This window comes from Lingula anatina, chromosome 9 (genome assembly GCF_051362555.1).
Source record: "Lingula anatina isolate TDL-2025a chromosome 9, LinAna3.0, whole genome shotgun sequence".
Taxonomy (NCBI): domain Eukaryota; kingdom Metazoa; phylum Brachiopoda; class Lingulata; order Lingulida; family Lingulidae; genus Lingula; species Lingula anatina.
This window is the reverse complement of record NC_141775.1, coordinates 5476233-5488735: the sequence shown is the minus strand read 5'-3', so window position 1 is coordinate 5488735 and position 12503 is coordinate 5476233. Positions and strand designations below refer to the sequence as shown.

General features: G+C 38.8%; 1 protein-coding gene across 1 annotated transcript; it reads right to left on the bottom strand.

Moving 5' to 3' along the window:
• Positions 1-516: 516 nt before the first annotated feature.
• Positions 517-6808, bottom strand: LOC106164482 (placenta-specific gene 8 protein). Its single transcript, XM_013542415.2, has 4 exons — positions 5979-6808; positions 3389-3519; positions 2567-2706; positions 517-2170 (listed from the first exon to the last, which is right to left on the bottom strand). The coding sequence occupies exons 1-4, from the start codon at positions 6131-6133 to the stop codon at positions 2078-2080; spliced, it is 519 nt and encodes a 172-aa protein (XP_013397869.2). The 5' UTR covers positions 6134-6808; the 3' UTR covers positions 517-2077.
• Between the last annotated feature and the right edge of the window lie 5695 nt (positions 6809-12503).

The window sequence follows — 12503 nt, the reverse complement described above, 5'->3', positions numbered from 1 at the left end:
CTTTATAATCTCTAACCCCAAAGCAGTGCAAAGCATTGCTCATTCACGCACCTCGATCGATTTGCAATTTTGGTTGACTCAAAATATCATAACAATATTCAAGAATTTAAATGAATGTAAAACATATGGTCCTACTATTCACCTGCAAGTTTGAGACTACAGTCACAGTTGTGTTGACTGACTAATTGACCGCCAGATGTCATACCAGGCCAGGAGTCAGATGTCATGCCAGGCCAGGAAAATGTAGATTCTTTTCAGTTGAATACGCGAATGTCAGACTTGTATCATTTTCTTTAGTGTCACTTTATACAACGTAATTGACATAGCACTTCTCGGACCTTCCGAAATATTGACACAGTTTGTGTAATTCAAATAAAAAAAGAATAAACACAACATCGTTCCGAATTTCTTTTTAATTTTTTAAACATTCACTAAACGTATATCCATGACATAATTTTAAACAACAGTGTTTGCGTGTGTGTGACAGCATTTTTTTCAATCATAACAATAAGAAGATTTTATTGATATTCCTTTATTGTTGGCCACAAAGCCAAAGACGTGACCAACGTCTGGTCATGTCTTGCTGCATGGGTACAAAGTCTTTGAAAGAGCTTAATAATAAATATATAAACTTTATTATTCCCCTTTTTAGGGAGCGTATAGAGAAGATGGATGAGTCTATTCCACAATGTTTTGCAATGCACTTCTGTTCTTGTGCCGATCGAGTTTTAAAAACTACTATTAGAAAAACATTGTTGACGCGATTGTGGTAAAACTGGTTCATTTGTCATCAGAAATTTTAAAATTCTAATCCTCTGTATGCGTACGTTTTTGCACGTTTTGCGTAAGTATCACGTCATGAAAAGTCACACAAATAATTTATGTCGAGGCTTACAAGAAGCTGGCCGCAGTGCAAAAAAAAATATTAATAAATATAATAAAATAAAAGGGTTAGATAATCATGCGAATTTCTGCAGCAGGTAATAAGATATTGAATGATAAGCATGTCAACAGAATAGTTACGTCTTCCGTGTAATGTCCGTGAACAAGCGGCGACGCCGAATAAAGAATATGATTGCTTGTCATCAAATTCTAGATATATTTTTGCGATGTTCTCTTTTTATTCTTTATTATTACCTCTTTGTCTTCTCTGCATTCTTGTTCATAGAATGAGCGATTTTGCAAGTGCTTCCTACGAAAACTGAATTTAAACTGAGGCCTCGTACAATACATTTATAGCGGGCTAACGCGTGACATCATGAGCAGGCACCTGAAATTACTGCCATCTATATGACAAGCTGAAAATTCTGCCAATATTTCATACCAAAGCAACGACATCTCATTCAATTTGCCGTTGGAAAGAAATTGCCCTTTCTGCATTGATGCCCCGACGTATATCCTAATTTTTTTTTCTTACATGTGAAATGGTGAAATTGCCAGTTGAAAACAGTCGATTAGATCCACTGCGGTACACCAACAGTGTATCTAATCGCCTGTGTATGTGACTCACGTTATGTTTTAAAGGGATAACAGCTCTTCAAAAAAATTCAAATTTCTACAATAAATGCATTGCCAACAACGCATGAAAATATAATAAATTCCATTTTACCACCAAAACGGCGGTTACGAAAACAGCGGTGATCTGTATTTGCCATCGCGCCACGAGGGCCTTCATACATTTTCTGTTCCCCGCAATAATCTCTTAATTTTCTAAAGAGATTATTACAAAAGCCACGCTTAAAAAATCGGCTTACTTTCAATGTCTGAACGGATTCATTAACCATTGAAAGTGCAAGAAATTTTCGTTTACCCTAGAGAAAATCTGCCTAAATGAAGAGCGGTCATCCCTTTAATATTTAAAATCTATCAGTTCAATATTGTGAAAGTTCAGTCCCGAGACATTCATATGTCACAAATATTGGTCTCTAATATATAAAGCGCTCCTCAAATTAAAAAATATTTCAGTTACTGCTCTGTAGTAAATATTTGTCAACGCAAAAACGTTAATTTGTCCAGATGATAGATGGCTGCACTTTCGCTGAATCCACTCTAGGTGCCACCATCGTCGAGATTTTCGTCACCAGCCGGCGCTGTCCATTTCTCGCTTCATCTGACACGTGACACACAACGGGCACCACACCGTCGCGCAACAGTCGCCGCATATCGTACCCTGAAAAGAAAAAGGATGGTTCCTTAGGCTGCATTTAGAACAGTGGACTAAATAGTCCGAAGGTCAAATATGGCCGACCCACTTGAATACTTACCCCACGGGGAATCTATTCAGTGTCTATTAGTGGATTAGATGGCAAGCTTTCAGTGGGTCGCCATATTTGATCCGCGGACTAGTTAGTCCACTGTTCTGAATGCTGCCTTATTATCTATTTTGCGCAAGCATGATCAATGCATCTCGGATAATGTTTTCACTCAAGCACCACTGAAACAGTTTTTACATTAAATAGAGGGAATGAAATAAAGATAAACTGCTTTCGTCGTTAAAAGTATTGAAAATATTTTTTATTGGTGGTGGTGGTGGTGGTGGTGGGGCGGGTTTACGACTGTCTCTTACCTCTATGCCCAGCATGGATCTGAGTCGTGTCCTGAGCGTGATCAGTCCCCCAGGGACCATGAAAGGGACACAGCAGTGCTCCCCCATCCTGGTTGACGTCTGGCACGTCAAACACGGGAAACAAAACAGACCACAAAGACCTGGGGGATAACAGAAAGAAATTTTACTGCAAACACGACATTATATCATATGTTGAAAGAACTACTAGACAGATATTTGTACTGAGACAAATTGATATTCACATACAGATTTAGAATGGTGCACTGAAATGGATCCCTGTTCTAAAACACGTCTAACAAAACATGTATTGAACGGAAGGCAGAAACACAAAGATCTGGAAGCAGGAAAGGAACTTTGTATAAAAATAAATTATCTATATTTAAAGGTGACGAAATTACGAAAGATGCATTCCTGACTAGACAACATGAATTGGGTACGCGACTCGTGGAAGAGTTCTCCTTGGGACTCGAATTCGTTATCAAATGATTTAACGTATATATTTTAACGAACGTTCCAAGCTTATCAGTTGTGATGGTTTGCTGTAGGTGCGTCGAAGCACAATCATGCCTCCGGTCACTGCTACCACAATTTCAGATATTTGCCCATGCCTGGAAACATGCCCGTTTCCATCGGATTTATCACAACGATAAGGACCCTATTACGTGGACGAAAAACTTGGCAAATTAAATAGAATTTCGTACTGCACATTGGCTCTTCAACGCGTTCGGGTTATTTTCGCTGGATCAGGACGCACTTACCTGTCTTCCCCTACGTCACACAAATTGAAAAATAATAATTGAAAAATATTTTTTCAATACTTACAACTTTTTACGTCTGAGAAACAGCCAAAGATTCCCGAGGACCAGTCCCTCAGTCCGTCCATCTTCACGGTCCTAGCGCCCCCTGACGACGTGACTTTGACTGTCTTCGTGATTTGCTGCGTCACGGGCATCCTGGAATTCAAATTAATTATTATTTTATTAACTTTGTGTTTTAATACTCAGTTCCTGCAAATTGTTTTTTTAAGTGATATTTTCCTAAAACATATTTGAATAAAACAACAGTTGATATTTTGGTGATGTGTTGGGTCCTGGAATTAAAAAAAAAAGATAAATATGAAATATTCTGGCTCAAAATATCTAAGGGGATATTTAATACAACGCAGCATTACAGATAGATGATCGACTTAAAACATATAGCTTAAATTGCACTCCATCAGATTTTATCTATCTAATCAAAGTTCTTTCGATAAGCAGGGATTTTTATGACCTTGGGCATCCGGGACCTATGGATAAAGCTTAAAGCATTGCAAGATGTGGCATATGAGTGCCGCCCTGTGTGCTGCCTGCCTCGAAATTCAATGAAGAAATCAGTATACGTAATAGCTCATTTTGGCACCAAAAAGAAATTATCAGCGAGATGAAAAATCTAGTTACACAACTTTCACTACAGGTGATATATTTGACCCAGCTACCTGAAAAGATACATAAACCCATTAAAAGTACAAAAATAATATTTTCTCATGAATAAAATAACAACAACAATTATCGTACGGCTCCCAATTTTGTATTGCCCATTTGCACCATGCAAATGCAATAAAATCTGTAGTTAAGTTGATCATAGCGGACAACTTGATTAATTCATTCATTGAATTCGTAGACAAGGCATCAATCTACACGCCATACTTCTTCGAATGTGCATACTAAGCATTTAATATGCCATTGACAAAGATTGGAAATGGACATGATAAATAAAATCAATGTTCAAGTTTCTCGCAATATTGACTCGCATACGCAGAGCAGTGGTGTAGTGAAAAGTGCTCGTAGACTATCCTGTATACGTTGTCAAAAGGTTTTAAAAAAAAGATTAAGATATATACAATGACAAAAGCTATAATACATAGATTCAAATACAATGACAATGGGTCTTACGCGATCACGGGTCAGACAATTGTAATAAGTTTTGTACTGATTTGCCGGACATGGTTTCTTAAATTGAAGTACATACTTAAGTCTAGAGCCCATATAGTATTGGTATCACATATAAAACTTTGTATCTCCACCAGTTCTTATCACAATATCCGCATAAAACGCATACAATCTCCGGTTCATACTGAACGTACCGAACGAGTAGATAAGTGGGTTTACGTTACGCTGTGCTTGTGACTACTAATTTTACGGTGGGTTTCCTTATTCGTGGCCCTAGTCGGTAATTTTGTCATTTGTGCTAAAAAACTAAGGCCTGAACAAAGTTGATGATTTCGTTTCTCAAACGAAAGGACAGTATAGCAACGATCTCTTGACCAGTAGGTCTCAGAAAACATAGGCCCATTATTATGTATGTTTTGTAATATTATAACAAGAATTTTCTACTAATGTGAATAGAGTATTGTCGAAAACGAGCTAAATTCTCCAAAATGGAACAGCATTACAATGCGTTAAGGAAAAACGCTAAATATAACCTGAATAAATAGCTCCAACCTTTAATGTGTACAACTGATAATGCCATAACCTATACGGAAAGGTACATTGTATATATTGCTACCTGGTATCACGCTGGCAAAATAATTGTTTTTGGAAAAGAGCTACATCATCAGCCAAATCAAATGATTAAGCCAGAACGGTAGAACATTGGAGAGATATACCCCAATTATTCTTGTGTTTTATTCCACAATTAAATTAGTATTGGCCACTGTTGAAATCGGCCATGCCAGCATAATGTACATTAGCAACGCGAGGCAGTGTTAATGCCATTGCCATTGCCAGGTAATGGTACCTGTTCCAGTTAAACATGTTCTGCCTTAGACTCGTTCTGGTTCTAGATTTCCCCAGCGGATAAACAAATGACTTAAGCAATCATCACTAGACTTAATGTCAAGCCGCATGTCATTGCTAATCCCTCTCAAATTAGCTTCATCATAGTCCAGCAGCTGGCCCGTAGTCCGGGTGGTGTGTGTGTGTGTGTGTGTGTGTGTGTGTGTGTGTGCTTGGATCCAACCGCCTTTTTTTGCAGGAAAAATTTGATTTACGTACAAGTGTCCATGAAGGTTTCACAGTAAAAAAAGTCCACTTTTTCAGAAAAAGAACCTCCCCTTTGAAATGGCTGGCTATGGGCCTGAGCTGCAGTTATTGCAATGCCTCCAATGCATGAATATAAAAATAGAATATATTTAATTGCCCAAAGTTGCCATACCAGTGGAACCCTGAATCAAGAAAACCGCTCATACGGAACACAATTGCTGGGTTTCTAAAATTTCGTCTGGGCTACAAACAGAATATATATTTGCAAAATCGTATAGGGGTCTTCCTTAGTTAAATCAAGCACTGGTATATGAATTGCACGACCTGAGGCCTTATCTTGAACCAGAACACTTCCTAATTAATGCCCGTCTAAGCGTTCCTTAAGACCATACCTCGGAGTCTTTTTTTCTGGGTTCTTCTTCTGATGTCTTCTGCCCCCAGATTTACCGTCGTTGTTCCTGTGACGGTGTTTTTTATCCTCTTCTTCGTTTTCCGATTCATCGTCACCCTCCCTCATTTGACGCAGAGTATAGGGGTAAAACAACATGGCTTTTGCTGAATATCAAGGGTCAAGGCAGAACGTTGTTGGCAATCTCTCCGAGCAAAATTCGTCAGATTTCTCACACGTCTTAAAACTTCCTACCCTGTCTGCTATCCTCAAGGCCCGACTTAAAGAGTCCCTGCCGGCTGGTGAGCAAGTCGGTCGGAATTTTTTAAAGTTGTTTACGAGCGGGTTTTCATGAATTTTTCTAATTTGACAAATTTTTTGCATGTCACATGTACTCCAACTAGTGCTAGGCGTGAAACTTCCGGTTACAGCTCATCTTTTATTTAATTGGCTTGGCGTTGTTTTTCTTCTCAAATAATATGTTTGGTAATTCCGGTCTCTAGTACATACTTCTCCTTGGTACAGACCCTAGATACTGTAACGAGTTTCTAGGCAAGGCGATTACCAGTGTAAACGAACTCATCACTAGTGAAATTCAGGTAATTATATCCCCGGAAGCCTTCTTTTCCATTCTGTTCTGGTTTTTAAAGCCTCTGGAGATACTCTGTTGTTGTTTCAACGTTGACAAAGACTTCTTGTAAATGTATGTTGCACTGGTGATTTACCATACAGACTAAAGTGCGATTAATCGGGATAAATCGGTTTTCTCACCCTCCGTCTACTAGCGGCGGAAAGTATGATATATAACGCTTAATCACCTTCTCCACTCATCATCCCGCTCTAGGGGCAAACGAGGAATGAGATATTCTTTACCGCAGCGGAAAATTATATCAGGTAAATTCCGGGATGGGGTGAATTTGACCGCGTACGGCTTGTACCTGGTGTCTCTCACGTCAATTGAGGCGTGTGTATGCCTTAAAGGAGAGATAGAATTGATGTTCGTTTACATTGGAAGGTTCACAACATCGGCCGTGTATCAGGAACCACGTTATTCATACCGTGTTCCAATAAAACGATGCTGTCCGGGAGGAGGGGGGTCTCTATGTCGAATTACCTTAGAGGTGAATTGCACACTAGATTTGCTCAATAATTATTCTCTGGAATGAAGAGTTGTGACTGTGACAAACGTGACGAAAAATAATAAAAACGCAGACTGAAGTATCCATTTGCATTTATGGTGCTGCAGGCGTTCTTCTTAGGTATCTGTGAACCAAAATCAGCGCTGAAAGAGTGGTACTCTAGTGACTTGTACTTCTGTCTTCCTCCGAGGTAAATTAACGCTCTGGTTTAATGTATGTAGTTTGGTGCATCTTGTTCGTTATGACAACGTCATTACACTTGCATGTGATGACCGCACGGTTTGTGTACCCTACGTCTGAACATTCAGTGAGATGATGAACAATTTGACTGCAAAGTCAACACAATATTGCACGTAACGACGACATAATTTCTTATGTAAATGAATTATATGACATTTTCTGAGCCTGAAATTTCAGAATCTGGTAGGTTAGACTGTACGCGATTTGAAATTCATAGTAACTGAAAATTCCTAACGGGGTACATGTACTAGTAGGAGATTTTCGATAATCTTAGTAATCGGCTTTGGACGGCTGTATATGAATACAGAAAACATCATATTAGCGACTTTTGCAACAAGCATCTTACAGCAGAAACACCAAAACGCACTGTCACATGAGTAATGTGCGTGTGTTCGTGTATGACGATAGTCTTTTTTTTTTTTTTTTTGGTAATTTATTTATCTATTTATTTCTATTTATTTTTGTTTGGGAATGACGTTTGACCTACACAAACAAACAAATAAAAACACCCTATGGTCTTAGTTGTCGCAACAATAAATAAAAATGAAATTTGATGACATTGCCACCATTACGAAAAACTCCTATAGAATCCTTTAAGATCCTACAGGATTCTATACGAAATTGACCCAATTTCCTATAGGATCCTATAAGACTTTTTCGTTAGGGCAGCGCTGCTAGCCCGTCAGGTCATCGGGAACGTACATGTAAAGCGATCTACATGTATCTACAATGTAGGATGCCTACCATATCTGATGAAAATACAGTTGGCTTACACGATGATAGCTCGCTAAGACCGGATCTATAGCTGATTCTTTAAATACATTTGGCATCACGCTCATCTCAAGGTCACATTTCAAGGTCACGTCTTTGTAGCAGTCACAATTACCTATAATGGTATTAATTCAATATTCCCTCGGGCGTACTGCTGGCGCCAAAATGTCCTTTATTTTAATTCAGTGGTGCAGCGTAATTATGGAGATATCAGATCGATATGGTATTAGTCCGAGTGTTAAACACAGCATGTTTTCAATCTGAACGAATGTTTTTTTTCCCTATTACAGGGTTTCGGCAGTGGATTAAAAATCCGTGTGGAATGCATGCTTTTATATAACTTAAATAATGTAAAGGTATGTTAGTGTGCACCGTATGTGGTTTCACTATATGGCAATGGATGTATATATATCGGCCTTATTAAATTGATTCCTACCCAAAGCATTTTCCAGAGGACTTCACTTACAAATTACCTAATTGTTCTTCTGTGTTGGTAAAAAGAAGATCCATAATATCTACATTATCTCACCATATTGACATCTTTTCTGATAATTGCTTGCAAAATTACACTTTTCTCTTGGAAGCCATTTTCTTAAACACAACGTTAACCTGGTAAATTACTATAAAGTCAATTAATGGCGCTGCTTATTTAAGACATTGTCACGGAATATAAATTGCTTTTCTTCTGGTTTCGTGGAAAAAAGGGTCTTCATAAACGACCATTGTATTCGTATACGCCAAATAGATTGCATAATACATATGGAACTTGATTGCACGCGGGCCGGGTATTCATTTTCATTAAACGTGCCCTGGAACAATTGTCAGTATGGGTGTCATTGTTTTTCTATACTCATGTTCCTTTGCTTACAGTGTTAACACAGACGTAAATGACAATATTTTGGGGGTGAAATTCATTTGAAATGAGAGAGAAAAAAGTAGGATGAAAATACATGGAGTGGAGAAAGCAAGCACAACATTGTTGGTTTACTCGGGAGGGACCAAAATAAAGCCCTTTGCTCTATCGGAGGCATGGTCAGACTTCACAATGGAGAGAGGAAGAGACAAAGTGTAGATACTGATTGCATGGCTGTTAAGAATATATACAGCTGTATATATAACGATACATAGTCCCGCCCGTAGACACTGGAGGTTCGGTGTAAGGATCCTTCTAAATCAAAATCTGTTCAAGCTTCTATGCTGTTTCTCTAATTGGTCCATTTTAGGGAGCAAGAAATAAAAATAAATAAAAAGTTCCGAAAAAAAGAACCCTCCTTTGAAACATCTGGCGACCACTCGTTTAGTGCTACATGTATTTTTAAAGTATAATCTGGCCATTTATTAGTGAAGGAGGAAGCACTTGCTGCCCGCTTGATTCATTTAGCAGACTTAAAAGCTAACCCTAATACTTGGGGCATATGGGATTTGTGTTTTACAGTGGTTTGGACCGAATAACTGATTAATTTGTTTTATCAGACCGGAGAGCGTCAATTATTTGTTTTAAAAAGACACGAGGCGAGGACTGATATGTGTTTTTATTTCGTGTTTGGATATTTTTGTCACTCAAAACTTATTTCAGTGATTTTTACCATAAATTAATCGTTATTACCTATTTGTGAAAATCAGGTCAGGTAGGTTTCTCTAACCAGGTGGGAAAATGACAGAAAAGCCGTATAAGAAATTGAAAAATAAATCAAAATGTCACAAAACTGATGCATTTTGCTCTCTTTCGTCAGAAGTGTTGCACAGTGTGTGCCACTCTGTCTCTTAGGATATTCTAAAATTCATGTAAAGAAACTTGAGTATCTTATACAGTGTTGAATAAACATACTTGGGGGGGGGGGGGGAGGGGGGGGGGTAATCGGTGTACACTAAATGTATCCCGGTCAGTGTATATTAACAGTTATACCAATCATCTTTTGTGTAACTCTTAACCACTTTCTAGGTCTTCTGACAGTTACAAAATCGCTGCCCTTTTTGTAACTGCCAGAACAGTTAGAGCGCTCTCCCGTAGAGAGTACTGTTGTGTTGGCGTAGGGGAGCATCATCTCTCCTCATCCTCTGCTCTCAAAGCACACCTAACACATTTAAGAAACTCAACACGATCAACGTTGACGTGTACCGTTCGATGTCAGTCGGGTAATTTTGGCATGGGGAATAAATGCTCGAAACTCGTAACAAATAAGTATTTTTAAGGTCTATGAAGCGCGCCTGTCTGAGCCTCCTTTAACAATATGTTGGTGAGATGAATCCTGTGATATTTGTGTCACCCGAACCGGCTTACTGATATTATTTTTCAAATATTTTGAAGATGTGTATTCCTCTTACTTAAAATGAACGCATATAGTGTCAATTGACACACTGTACGCAGCTAAATTTAATTGAAATGCACTTTAAGTCGTTTACAAATATAACCACGGCCACCCGTTTTTAAATACTAGCTCTGCCTATGTTCTGACAGCGATATCCTACGCGTAAGCTGCTGCATATCAATGCTTTTAACTTCAGAAAATACCAAGACAACACGCCAAAGTGCTTTCACATGTTTGTCTATAAAACCATTTCCGAGCACTTCAACACAAGTTCTGTCGGGTTGTTAATTCTGTGAACTTACCGCGACTAACTCTTACTTTTGGCAACAGGCTGCATTCGGCACTGAGGATAACAGGCTATCATTCCTGTCCCCAAAATTAAAAAAAAAATACATTCTGGATGAAGTCACCTTGAATGTCAGATAAGAAAACCAACGACTCTTTCTTATTCAAATAAATGAAACATTTCCTGGAGGAAGTCAGATAATTGCTAAATTCTCCACCATGACGGTTATACCAGACGTGCAGTTTTAGTGGGTTGGAGGGGGTCTTTTTCTAAAGAGGCGGATCTTTTTAGGCCTACCCCTTTAATTGATCTAGCTAGAGATGATCTTTTGAGACCAAATGGCAGTTCCTTTGGGTGTATACCTATATTCCGAGGGTCTTTTGCGGAACAGTCTTCGAAATATTGAACCCTGCAAACAATAAACCTTCAGAATATAAGGATGTCCCCGTTCCTTCGCCCCCCCCCCCCTCCATCTTCCCGACTACGGGTCTACCTTAAACCATCGTCTAGGTTATAGAGGAGTCGTTCCTAGAACGCTTCAGCTTCAGGGTGGTTCTATCAGGGAGTTACAACAGACTCCTTGGTTCTATCAAAAGTTAAAGCGTTTAACATACTAGGATGAAACAATCACTATTAGTACATACGGGTAGGGCCATCAAGATGTCTGGAACCGGTTTCTTCCCAGAACCGAGATGGACTCTCCTTTCATTAACCAAGATATTTGCCGGACATTTGCAGATGTCATTGACAGACAGCTGAAATGTTCACTACATGTGACTACATATTGCACCAAACCATTAACATCTGTATTGCGGACCTACCTTCTCAACGGGAAAGTTTGTGGAAAACTCCCAATAAGTTCGGTGAAGTTGGCAAAATGGTTTCTTTCCCTGTTTCAACAAGTGTTGGAAGATTAATGAAATATGAGAAATGCTGCAAACTTTTCCATTACAGCGAACTTTTAGTTTACATCTTGTTCTAAATAAAATGATTGTTGTACAACACGGAAATAGAACTTTGGGAAAGAAACCGTGATTGGAATATCAGCTTATGCAGACAATTCAACAGAAAAAAAAAGTTGAATTAATATCAAATCCCCAAAAGAGGAGCAATAAAAACTAAAGCACTTGGATATAAGGGAATTTACAGTAGAGGTGAAAGTGTCCATTTCGCACAGGTCTGAAGAGAGGAACGCCGGGGAAAGTTATATGAGCTACCGGCAACTAATCAGCTATGCTGGCGGGTGGCAAGTTGTTTATAAACTACTGCCAGAACATATTATGTGACTGACATCGGACACTCGTCCGCTCTGCTTTGACACGCCAGTCGCTCTCACGGCGCATTCGTAGGCTACGTTGTTACAACGGGTGAAGTTTGTTCATAAAGCTATATAAATTTTATTTCGTCATACTTAATCCTCTGATGGTATTGTTCTGTAATATATTGTTCAAAGACAAAACGGTAGTTTTGTGTTTGATTACAATAAACTTTATCTGTATGTACACTATAAATGGGTTCTATATACCGTTGTTTTTAACGCCATCTGTAGTGTATAAAATGCTCCAGCCCTCAGTCAAGAGGGATTCCAGCTGAGAATCCACCTATTTACCGACAATATCAAGTAGTTTACGATAATTGTTGAATAAGATGCTGCAGTGCGATTTCTCTGTCGTGAATATTTTGATTTGACCCCCACATCCTCCCTCTCTCAGCCACCTAAAGGTTTCTTTACAAAACTACTGTCACATCTAACAGATCCTTGCACGATTAATCCGCAACAAACA

Excerpts from the sequence above, each read along its gene's own strand:
- LOC106164482 (XM_013542415.2), bottom strand. The coding sequence starts at position 6,133 with ATGTTGTTTTACCCCTATACTCTGCGTCAAATGAGGGAGGGTGACGAT. Across the intron at positions 3,520-5,978 it reads CCAGAAAAAAAGACTCCGAG|GATGCCCGTGACGCAGCAAA; the intron begins GTATGGTCTTAA and ends TTTGAATTCCAG. Across the intron at positions 2,707-3,388 it reads TTTCTCAGACGTAAAAAGTT|GTCTTTGTGGTCTGTTTTGT; the intron begins GTAAGTATTGAA and ends GTTATCCCCCAG.